General features: G+C 38.1%; 2 protein-coding genes across 4 annotated transcripts in view; one reads left to right on the forward strand and one right to left on the reverse strand.

Moving 5' to 3' along the window:
* Window positions 1-5,204, forward strand: part of cdkn3 (cyclin dependent kinase inhibitor 3) — a 32,207-nt gene extending 27,003 nt beyond the window's left edge. For both annotated transcript variants that reach the window (XM_073039866.1, XM_073039867.1), the window contains 4 exons: window positions 1,051-1,273; window positions 2,846-2,877; window positions 3,007-3,107; window positions 4,808-5,204. In XM_073039866.1, coding sequence (XP_072895967.1) covers window positions 1,051-1,273; window positions 2,846-2,877; window positions 3,007-3,107; window positions 4,808-4,897 — 446 coding nt within the window. In that variant the 3' untranslated portion in view covers window positions 4,898-5,204. The remainder of the gene's footprint in view (window positions 1-1,050; window positions 1,274-2,845; window positions 2,878-3,006; window positions 3,108-4,807) is intronic.
* A 3,387-nt stretch (window positions 5,205-8,591) lies between these two features.
* Window positions 8,592-12,716, reverse strand: part of cnih1 (cornichon family member 1) — a 29,256-nt gene continuing 25,131 nt past the window's right edge. For both annotated transcript variants that reach the window (XM_073039869.1, XM_073039868.1), the window contains 2 exons: window positions 12,151-12,294; window positions 8,592-9,647 (listed from right to left, as the gene is read on the reverse strand). In XM_073039869.1, the coding sequence (XP_072895970.1) occupies window positions 9,620-9,647; window positions 12,151-12,294 (172 nt within the window). In that variant the 3' untranslated portion in view covers window positions 8,592-9,619. The remainder of the gene's footprint in view (window positions 9,648-12,150; window positions 12,295-12,716) is intronic.

A 12,716-nucleotide genomic window follows, 5' to 3' on the forward strand; every position in this document is an offset into this window, starting at 1 on the left:
ATTGTTCAACTCTTGTTATGAGTATAAACACTTTAGAGATGTATTAGTGCATATAATATAGCCATAGAAATTAGGAATTCAATCACTCAAGCCTCTGTGGCTTATCTAATTGTAACCTGAGCTCTACATTCCTGTATACCTACAGTAACTTTTCACCCACTTGTATCAATTTTTAAAGATTAGCTTTATTTGTCACATACATTGAAACATACAGATTCAACAACCGACAATGCAAGCATGTGCCGAAGGCAGCCCGCAATTGTTGACTTGCCTCTGGTGCCAATTAGCATGCCCATAATTATCAGCCCTAAGCTGTCCATCTTTGGAATGTGGGAGGAAACTGGGGAACCCAGAGGAAATGCACACTGTCATAGGGGAAATACACAAATTCCTTACAGACATCAGAGGGAACTGAACCAAATCACAGGCACTCCAAAGCATTATACTCACCACTAGCCTAATCTACTTCTGGCTTAAAAATACTTTGCTTCTGCTTCTACTATCTTTGAAGCTGACCCTGAGAAAGGAGGGAAAAACACTTCTGGCTTAAATAGGTCATGCTTATTTTTTTAATAAATGCCCTTTGTTCCAAATTCTCAAACTTTCATGGAACTGCTTCAAATGTGTTAACATCCTTCCTTGTACATGAAGACCAAATTATCTGCATTTTATTCTTAAATTTGTCAACATTTAGATGCATAGGATAAATCTGATATTTCTTCCTCCTTCCCCTGTTTGCCACTCCCCACATTTGCCAGATCTTTGCCCAAACTTGTAATCTACCTACATCCCTTTGCAGCTTCATTGGTTCTCTTTGTATTTTCTATTGACCAAATCATTAGTGCCTTCATTCAAGTTATTTGTAAAAGGGCTTCAGCACTGAACTCATTCTCATCTATCCAACAAGAAAAAAATATTACCGTAGTTTCTTATCTTGCTTTTTGTTAGCCATTTAATAGTGTATCCACTCCTTTCCCCATGAGCTTTTGTTTTGTGAATTAATATTAGATGTGGCATTAATTCATAATATCCATCTTCAACTATTGACAGAGGACCTCAAGAGCTACAATATACAAGATGTATTTGTGTTCTGCACCAAGGGAGAAATGGTGAAGTACAGGGTTCCAAACTTGTTAGAATCATACCAGCAGGAAGGATTCATGGTGCATCACCATCCTTTACCTGATGGAAGTGTTCCTGATATTGCAAGCTGTTGGAAAATTCTGGAAGAGTTGAGAATCTGCTTGGAAAATGGCAAGACAACCCTTGTTCAGTAAGTGGTATTTCAGTCTCTTGCAAACTTACATAGTAAAATCTATATAGTTCTTTAGAGATTTTAATTTTTGATAATGTAGTGACAACCATCACGGCCATTTAATTTCCAGCAAAGTTATGTAATGCCCCGATTCACATCTTTACTGTGTATGCTGTAGTACTTCATTTAGCAGTTCTATAAGAGCAGTCTGTTCTGCTTTCAGCTTGTTGGGATTTTTGTTGAAGATGAGGGATGATGAGGAATCCAATTAGGATGGTAGAACTGAGGGTTTTCTGGTGAGGGATACTAAGGTTGGTCTTGGGGGTTTTTGTTTTGCTCGGAGGGAGATGAAAAGAGAAGACACGGGGAAAACGGTCATAGGATATGTCCCGGTGGGAGAGCTGTTTGTTCAAGATGGATTGCGAACGACGTTCAGAAGATGGTGTGTGCTTTCACGCTGACTGACAGAGGTTCAAAATGCGTTCCAACTAGTGCACATTTGACTGTTTAGTTAAAATGGGCCCTTTTCTTTGTGTTCTTTACAAACCCTTCAGTTAAGATTCATAAATAGAATTCCTTTAATCGTATGCAATGTACTGTCTGTAATTTGGTGGCAGTAATGTAACAGAGTAGCAAATTACACAGCATCTACACAAACCAGGGTTTGAGGGCGGGGAGAGAGCTGTCTCAGTCTCATGAGTTTTTTGGGACCAGAGAGTGTTTTCCCTAGACTTGCGCAGCCAAGGAAATTATAATTTCCAAATAGTTACACTATTATGGGAAATTCCTTCAGCTGATAATGCATAGTGCTATGAAATATCAATTGCATTGTATAGTAGCTTTAATGTAGCAACACATCCTATGGCATTTGTATAAATTCCACCCAGGATATCTTAAAACTGCCAAGCAAATGTATAGACTCGAGGAATGGGCTCTGAGGAGACCTTTTGAAGGAGGAAAGAGAATTAGAGGATTAGAAAGGAAACTTGAGTTTAAGGTGTGGGCAGATTGAGCAATTTAAGAGATTACAAGATCAATGGTGAAATGAGGATTTAATTGAAATATTTTCCCCACCCTAATCATCTCCCATTTCTACAATATTAGAACATAGACCTCAATTGTTCCCTAAAGGCTCTTGGATAAGTGAACCTTCCCAGTGTTATTGCTGAGAACAGTGACCCCTCAACCATCAGGCTCTTGTCCCAGAGGGGATAACTTCACTTGCCCCATCACTGAACTGATCCCACAACCTATGGACTCGCTTTCAAGGATTCTTCATCTCATTTTCTGGACACTTATTGTGTATTTCTTTCACTGATTCCTTTTATTTTTCTTTTTGTATTTGCAGTTTGTTGTCTTTTGCACACTGGTTGAATGCCCAAATTGGTGCATCCTTATGTTTATTGTGTTATAGTTATTATTTTATAGACTTACTGGTTATGCCTGCAAGAAAATTAATCTCAGGGTTGTAACAAAATGTACTTTAATACATGTATTATGAACTCTGATATGGATATTTTGATCAAACTTTGACTATTGTGACATGAAAATGTCAAGTATATTAAGCAATTCTCTGATATATTTTTGCAGATGTTATGGAGGTCTAGGACGCTCATGTCTAAGTAAGTGCAAATTTCTGTTATGTATTGTAATTGTCTTTCAGCTCCTGCACCCACTCAAAATGGACCCAACTGAGAAATTCTATTAATGACTGATTATACCTTGTGTATTTTCATAAATTTGTGTTTTAGTTGCTGCATGTCTCCTTCAATTGTCTGATACCATGCTACCAGAAGAAGCAATTAACCTTCTTCGTGAACTAAGAGGAACCAGAGCTATTCAAACTGTAAAGGTAAAGTAGACTATAAAGCTTCTCACTACCCTTTTTCTTTTCTTCTGCTTCTGCTACTACTTTTCCAGTTGATTGAATCTGGCTGGAAAAATTTTCAGGTGGAAAGAAAATTCTTGTACTTACAAGATATCTAAAAATTCTTGTATTGTCACATTCTTGTATGTTTTTTTAGGCTACTGTATTTTAAATTGTTTTGTCTTTGTACAGATAATTTAGCTTCTGGTCTCTTAATTGCATTTGCAAAGTTGTTCAATGTTTTGCTCTGCTCAGATTTTGACAGATTGCTCGAGCCTAAAAACTCATCTAATCTCCCTTTGACAAGAAAGCAGGAGTCCTGCAGCTGTGCCCCCCCCCTTCCTCTCCTGTCTTCCTTCATCTGCTTCCCAAAGCTTGAGGCAACTGAGTTGCTGTTCAGCTTCAGTATTATTATTATTATTACACTTGAACAAAGCACTTTAATACTTGGGTAGCTGCTGTCTTTAGGAAGCAGGACAGGGCATCAAGATAGATTAAAGTTACTCAGCACTCCCAAGGCACTCGCTGGCTACTGAAGGCAATGAAGATTTGAGTGTGGGTATTGAAGGTTTTGTGGAATAACTCCAAGGTGCTACTTTAGTGTTTACATTGAGGCATATGGAACTCTGAACTCTGGCTGGACAGTAGAAAAAGGGGGAACAATCTCAGGCCATGGACTTGGCTATTCAGGACTATGATCAGAAATTCCAAGCTTGTTAATTTAGTCCTCAAAGTTAGAGAATTGTTTTTTAAATATATTCAAAACTGATCAAAATAAGGAGAGGAAATCATGTGGGCAAACCAAATACAAAGTTATGATTTTAATGCTAAACTGAAGGAGCAAAGGCCTACTTCATCTATTTCCAACCTCAAACACCAGTGTATACTCTGCCTTTTTAAATTAATACTGTAGCTACCCTTAACAATGCAATTCCCACTTTCTCTGACCTTGTCACAGCTCCCTTACCCCAAATCTTGCTTTAACTCCCTCATGATTACTTTCCTTCTCAAGCCCCATATTGCTTCTGCTCAACTGCCAGCTTTTCTTTACAGCAGACATTGACATAATAAACCACAAGATGTGTCACTGTAGCGCTTTCACATTTTGAATTTGTAACTCTTGGACAAGCCTAAATACAAGATGTGTATCTGTCACAAAATGGGGAGAGCAACAGCTTAATTCATTGTCATTAAGACAGCATATACCACTTGCTCATTCCCACTAGATAACTTCACCTATCCTTCTACCCTCCATTTCTGCAGTTAGGCCAGCTAACCAAGAGACGAATGAGCTATTAATTCCCCGAGGATCAAGAAAATGGAGTGAAATACAAACGTGCCACTTAAAAATACCACAATCCTTGAACTGCAACATACTGTATGTAATGCAATGAGAATATACTGTAGGTGAAATCTGATTTCATCATGGAGATTCCTTAGAAATGTCCTTCAGAGATCCAGCATCTTCATTCCAGAAGCCAATTGCTATGGAATAGGGCCTCCTCTGCTATTACACTCATGTTCAGCCCAAACAAACCATTCATTTTCAGAGAGCTTGGCCCCAGCAAACAATGTCATAGCATTCAATTCTGGAATAAGAGTCAAGTAAAAGGTGATTTGAGCTTGTATATTTAGGAAATAGTTTTATTCAAGAACTGTAAAATGAATGTTTCTCGTTTTGACAGCAATACAACTACTTGCATGATTTTCGAGATAATGTGGCAACATACTTGGAAACAAAGGAAGACTTGCCATGTCGATCAGTGTCAAGATGAAGGTTCATGCAGAAATTTCAGACTGTATATTGTCATTTGTAAAATTGTAAATATTACATTTAACTTTTTGATTTTAAAAAATCTTTTAAACAATCAATACTTAAGACTTCAAATTATTGTATACAAACTCTTTATCCAAATACCTAAATTAGTATAAAGAATAACTTGTATTCAGCAACTACATGGGTTGAATTCATTTCCAATAGGTGTGTTATTCTTTGCCTACTTTGAGTTCACTGATGAATTGGGCAATCCTGAGACTTCAGTTGCTCCTTGTATATTATCAATAAAATTAAGTTACAATCAACTAATGGAAATTACCATCAACTTAATGGAAAATACCAATGTTGACATTCAAAGTATAGGTAGCTTAACTATTTTCTACATTAGTGCATTTGCTCCTTAGAAAATGCACTTTCATTTACCCCATCTTTACAGAAGGATCTTGGGAGCAACATACACTTAAGATTGTCAATGTTTTGTCCGGAATTGTGCAAAAATAGGCAGACTGGGTAGCTGAAATGGAATCTTGCAGTTTAAAAATAAAAACCTGAAGGGGTGGTGGTGCTGCCATTCTTTATAAACAACTATGGGTTCCAACATACAACTTGAAACACGAGGAAATTCTCCTACTCCAATATTGACCACTTAACCAGATTATCTGATTTAGTAATATTGAGTATATAATTGTTACAATAGTAATTTTATTTAACTGTTCAATTAGCTAAGAAGTGTCTTAATACTTTTCATGGAGTGTGACCACAGCCAGAAGTGAGGAAATCTAGCTCACTTATTTTAACATGTTTCAATATTCAGCATATAGCAGTCTGATTATACATATTCTCTCCACCAGAAGCAGACTCAATCTGTAGTAGCACAGTGGCTATTGTTCTATTTTCCAAGCATCAGTTCTAAAGACTGTCCAATCCCATCTTCCCTTCAATTATTTATCTAATTCACTGTAGAAGTTTCAAAATCTACTTCCACTGCCATTTCAGGTATTGCATTCTAATTTATAAATTGCAACATAAAATATGATCTAAATGAAATTATTAACAAATTCAAGTAATGCAACCCACAGCCCCATTGTAGATGCAGCTCTTGGTTGTCTTAGATCTCTCAGACTATTTCAATTTGTCAATTTGATCTCATGCTCATTGACAAGGCTGTATACTGGCACAGTAAAAACTTGCATCTACATAATGCCTTTCTGCACACATGAAACATCAAAGTATGAGAATTTATTTGCAATAAAGTTGATGCAATGATATATTCAAGTATAAAGTAGCATACAGTTAGTCTCCAAGTTACGAATGTCCGACTTACGGACAACCCATACTTACGAACTGAGGAAGGAGAATGCTATCTGTCATTTTAAGTTGTTGCAGTTGACAGTGAGTGTTCAACTTTGTATTTGGCTTAAATTTTTCTTAGTAAGATTGACCCTGTCTCCACGCCACCCCCCCCGCCCCAATTTAGTGACAGACTGCTCCCATGTTGGGTTGATGTTGATCCAGTGACTCTCGTACCATCCATGCCAGGTTGATGTCAAGCTTGCAACTCGATCTCGTAAAAAAAAACACTGCCACCTCTGGTTTAAATTCCCATGTGGAATATTGTGGAGGATCAAATACCCAAACCCAGCACAGCCCCCACTTGTCCCATTTAACCTGTCTCAGTGTGGTGGAGTTTAGGACCCGGAGAATTCAGTGCGGTGGTCCTTAGGACCCAGCGTACCTCAGGACTGCCACCCACAGTGTTTCTGTTCCATTGACGGGATGCAATCAAAAAGTGTAAATAACAAAGCGTTTGGAAAGAGGAGAGACACCATCGGTCATTGGAAAAGCGTTAGGCTACAGTGGTTTAATTATTGTAATACATATGTTTCTCAAGTGTTTTATAGTGCATAGAAAGGTAAAATATATATCAAGAGAAACGTTTGACTAACTGACGCTAAATAATACCGGATGTACTTGTTCTGATTTACGTACAAATCCGACTTAAAGACGGACTCAGGAACAGAACTCGTATGTAACCCGGGGACTGCCTGTAATTGGGATGTCTGTCAGAAACTAATTAAGCAACTGAAATGCTGACATATGGTAATGCTTTCAAAGTGCTGATGAATGTTTCTGGAGTAACACAAAAGGCTGGGGGAGCTCAGCAGGTCAAACAGCATCTACAAAAAGGAATAAAGAGTCAATGTTTCAGATAGTTGAGAGTGGACCATAGGAGAAGGGGACAGAGGAGAGAAACACAAGAGGGAGGTGATAGGAAGATACAAACAAAAAACCTACAGCACAAAACAGGCACCTCGGCCCACAAAGTTGTGCTGAACATGTCCCTACCTTGGAAATTACTAGGCTTACCCATAAGCCCTCTATGTACCGATCCAAAAGTCTCTTAAAAGACCCTATTGTATCTGCCTCCAGCACCGTTGCCAACAACCTATTCCACGCACTCACCATTCCCTGCTTAAAAACTTACCCCTGACATGTCCTCAGTACCTACTCCCCAGCACCTTAAACCTGTATCCTCTTGTGGTAACCTTTTCAGCCCTGAGAAAAAGCCTCTGACTATCCACACTATCAATGCCACAAGATTTTTCAGCACTTAAGTTACAGAGAAAGTTTGAACAAGTTAGGTACTTCTACCTTCATTGGAGCGTAGAAGGTTGAGGGGGGATTTGATCGAGGTATTTAAAATGTTGAGAGGGATAGATAGAGTTGACGTGAATAGGCTGTTTCCATTGAGAGTAGGGGAGATTCAAACGAGAGGACATGATTTGAGAGTTAGGGGGCAAAAGTTTAAGGGAAACACGAGGAGGTATTTCTTTACTCAGAGAGTGATAGCTGTGTGGAATGAGCTTCCTGTAGAAGTAGTAGAGGCCAGTTCAGTTGTGTCATTTAAGGTAAAATTGGATAGGTATATGGACAGGAAAGGAGTGGAGGGTTATGGGCTGAGTGCGGGTAGGTGGGACTAGGTGAGATTAAGAGTTCGGCACGGACTAGGAGGGCCGGAATGGCCTGTTTCCGTGCTGTGATTGTTATATGGTTATAAGATGAGATGAGAAGTGAGTATACTCTTTTCCTATCAACCTCTTCTTCAGTGTTTACCTTTTCCATCCATCTTCTAGTTTATCATATCACCTCCCCTTCTCCATCCCCACCTACATACCTACCTTACCCTTCACACTGCTTCATCTTATCACTTTCTAGCTTGTACTCCTCCCCCTTCCCCAAACTCCTTATTCCAGCTTCTTCCCCATTTCTTTACAGTCCCGATGAAGGGTTTAAGCCAAAAATATTGATTCTATTCCGTTTCATAGATGCTGTCTGACCTGTTGAGTTCCTCCAGCACTGTGTGTTACTCTGGTTTCCCAGCATTTGCAGGATCTCTTGTACTAATGAATTTTTCTAAATATTTTTGTTAGGGCAAATGGAAAGGGCCATACTTATTCTTGTGCAACAGGTTATTTGTCAAAAGACTCATCATGCTTTGCTGCAAGATCATTTATATTGTAAACAGTTCATAATTTTGTCATAAACATAACTGAGAAAATAGACAACCTTGGAAACAAACAATACACAAAATATACAGTGACTTAGTGAACAGTCTTTGATCAATTTCTCCATCTCCATGTGATTTTCAGGACATGAAAGTGTAAGGATTGTCTAAATAATGCTAAATCTCAATTTGTTAACTGGGGCATTTTTAATATTGCACACAACTTAACCCTTTGTACATCATCTAAATGAATAAGAGTATTAACATCTGTGGTTCACCCAATGCTGTTATTTATATTTAAAGCTTTTATTTATGTATTGAGAAATAACATACAACTATAAGTGTACCACACACGGTGACAGCAAATCTTTTTTAAACAAACCAAATTCACAGAACTTTCCTATTATTGGACTTTGTTTCAACTTCAAAAATAAATTCAGAGGAAAAAGATAGGAGACTTAAATTTATGTTGTACTGTAGTTCAACTTTGAATTTACATATAGCTCAAATCAATGGAGTATTTTGGCACTGTCACCACAGTTAAAACAGCTCAACACCATTTCTGAAAGTAAGAGAAAACTTTACTTAAGAAGACACTCTACAGAATTTTCAAATGAAAATTTATACCTAAATGGATCCTTTCTCATGCAAAATATGACCATCGTTGGTTATATTTGTCATTGCTTCTGTGAGTACAATATCAAGCCATTTAAAAAAAAACTCTGCCCACAGTGAACAACTGAAAGTTAAATTCACTAAAACAAGTTGATATTTTATGAGATTTAACTACTCAAGCAATATCTGGATATCCAAATTTGTTAGCCAATTACATTTTTCAAACATTTTGGCCTAATTACATAACTTTGTATTACATAATATACCAACATTTCTAAATTACATCATGAGTGCAGTTTCAATTTTAGATTCAAAATGTAATCTTGCAATAATTGATTTTCATACAAGTTCAAACATAATTCAGACTTTTGGGTCAAAGCAAATTAAAGAAATCCTGTACAGGCAAAAAATTATAAAGTCTGGAGGCGAAAAGTTCATGAAAAGTGAAGGAGAGCATTTAATCTGCATATATGAAAGCATATCATATCTGATGAGTTATAGGTTAAGTTGATGAACTCAAGTTCTCAAAAAACCACCATCATCCTTTTGTTTCCTTCATGGAGTGCACAGCTGCATTGGATCTTGGAACTGTTTTTTATTTTAAGAACTCACCAGCACATAGATCATTCTGTAAAACATTAAAAATGCAAAAATCTGTCAAAATAATATTCCATTTAGTAACAGTAACCAAATTCCTTTTAGTGAACTTCTTTACTAATGTATTCATCAAGTTGACAATATCACTCTCAATTTAATCACTCTCTTCCAGCATTAATTCTGTCCTTTCTAGAAACTATTAACTGAAATAACATTCATTTTTACAGTCCTATTATCTTAGTTTACGAATTACGTAAAATAATGGAAATCGGTCTTTCATCTTGAAAGTGACCACCTCTCCCAAATTACCTTTTTGTCCATATTACTTCCCTCTACAAATCTGTTCTTATGTACTCCAGTGCGCTGCCACATTTCCAAAGTCTTTGAATATTAAGGGAATCAACAGATAAGGAATTAATGCAGCAAAATGGCACCCAGGTAAATAGTGACCCGTGATCTTCTTTAGCGGTGGAGTAAGCTCCAACACAAGCAAGCCAATGAACTTTCCAGTTGGTATCCAATTTTCCTCTGTTCTAATCCCGGGAGCTTCCATAGGAAAAAAGAATAAGCAGCGAGTTTGATTAATAGGATTTGATGTTAAAATCCCTAAAATTTCTGTACTGCACTTGAGTGGAAGTAGTTCTTAAAGATGACCACTAGATGATGTTACTACCATTACGACACATCTTCAGTTGTGTACCTCAACATCACTGGGTGTTTCGGCCTTTTATCACAAGACACCCTCAGCCGAGGCAGGCCCACCACAGGCTGATCAGACCTGGGTGTGTGTCACATGGTTAGTCTCTAGATGGTCACTTGGCAGCCCAGACAGCATCCCTTCTTTTCAGCTACAGCCAGTGACCGCTCATTTCGGCAGCATTAGCAAGTGCTTTGATTGCCTTCCAAAAAGCCTGCCCGACTCCTACTTCCCTCAGCAGCCTTACAGTGGAACTGGCTACAAAGCCTCTGCACCCCACCTCAACTGGGCGCACTTTTACGTTCCAGTCTCGCTCCTCTGCTTCAACTGCAAGGTTGACATATCGCAGCCTTTTCTGTTCATAAGCCTCATCAACAGCATCCTCCCAGGGGACCATCAACTCAGTGATAAAAGACGTGCTGACAGGAGTTGGACCAAAGGACCAGGTCAGGCCGCAGGTTGGTCGTTGCAATTTCAGACGGGAAGGTAAGTTTCTGGCCTAAACCGACAAGCATTTCCCAGTCCCTGGCTGCACTCAGTGGGCATGAGTCGTGAGGCAAGGGATTAGACACCGATTTCTCTCCTTCCTGGATGAAGGATGGAGTTGTGGAACTGTTATCTGGGCACTGAGAGGCCTGCAGTTGGTGGTTACTCTCTTACACTCAAGTTCAGCTGCCAAACACCACAGCACTTGGTTGTGTCACCAGGTGTATCTGCCTTGTATTAGGCTGGTATTAGTAGGCCTTGTATTAGTTGGTTAGCAACTAACCAAGATGTGCTTGAGGGATGCCAGAACTGCACACAAAGAACAGGCTAGATCCTCTCCCAGCCAAAGATTTAGGCTTGTAGGAGAGGGCAGGACATCACACGTTGCTCTGATGATAAAGTTCAATCTATTTGACTCCATGCTCCACAGCTCCATGTGAAAATGTAATGACATCCTTCACTAACCATTAACTAATTCTATTTATTATATATGTCTTCAATCCTTAACATAAAAGTTGGAGATCAACTTTCACAAGGATTAAAGTTGGCTTATTCCATTGTTTCAAACAGCACGTAAAACATTTACAGATCCTTCCAATATTTAAAACACCTCTCCATTGACTGTCCATGGTTTCTTATCCAATCTGATTTTGCCATCCCCTCTAATCTCAAATGAAAAATCACAAATCTTTGGCTTATCTAAAAATGACACAAAATAATTTATTTCATACGAGACTTTTCTCTGAACAATTCCTCATTGTATATCTAGCCCTAATTTGGTGAAAACTTGAATGCTTTCCACACTGGACTTAACAGTGGTGCAAAATACATAATTGCATGAGGTGAGATTGGTTTACACAATAATTTTCAGCCAGGACAGGATGACCTGACAGCTCTATTCACCGATCACACCACATGAAAGTATGAACCAATCTAGTAAAATAGATGCAGCCAAGGTATTAGGCAACAAAACCAATTTCGCTGCAGTACTCAAGATTTGAGCAGCATCTAAGCACATCTTGAAAATTAGCCAAATATGTGCTGGATTTCAAGCTTTATTATGGAAATTCACTAAAGAATTACATAATTTCCCTTTCTCTTTTATTATCTGCAGGGTTTCAAATCCTGAGCTTAATATTTACAAATCACAATTTCTCATTTCTTCAATTTGCAGTTTTGTGCTTTGCTGAAGTTTCTCAATGGAAAATACTCAAAGGAAAGATGAAAAATTATGCCTTTACCTTAACACGTAAAAAAAAATCAGTCATGCAAAACATTTTGGTGGTGCACAAGGAGTAGAAAATGGGTGAAAACATATTCAAAAGTGTAATTCACTTTGACACCAACTTACCCATATAGGTAGTAAAAGAAGGACAACAGATAAAATGCTAGTTTGCACCATCCTTCCTTCTGACAATATGCTAGTATATCAGCATTCATAATAGTGGTTGGATCATAGAGGCCTGGAACACTCATCACTGGTCTTGTCATGTACCTGCAAAGAGAAATATCCTGATTAAAAAAAGAAAATATTGTCAAGTAACGTGAAAATCTCATTTTCTATTATTGAATTTAAAACTGATAAAGATAAAAATCAATAAGCACTAAATTTTAATCATCTATAAAACACGGGAATAATAGGATAACAACCACAACCTGCTAGTGTTAATACTAGATGAGCTCTCCTAGCTTTCTGCAACTAAAACTATCAAAATTCTCTATTCCCTTCTCCTTTGCTCCTATACTTGTCCAGGGTATCCTTCAATTCATTAATGCTGTTCTTTTCAGTGACTATGTGGGACAAGTTCTGTATTCTCAAAAGAAAAAAATTACTTGAATTACCTTCACTTACCTCCCTTCCCCCCACCACCTTATTCTGACTTCTGTCTCCCTCCTTTCCAGTCCTGCCGAAAGGTC

The sequence above is a fragment of the Hemitrygon akajei genome, chromosome 3, assembly GCF_048418815.1.
Source record: "Hemitrygon akajei chromosome 3, sHemAka1.3, whole genome shotgun sequence".
NCBI lineage: Eukaryota > Metazoa > Chordata > Chondrichthyes > Myliobatiformes > Dasyatidae > Hemitrygon > Hemitrygon akajei.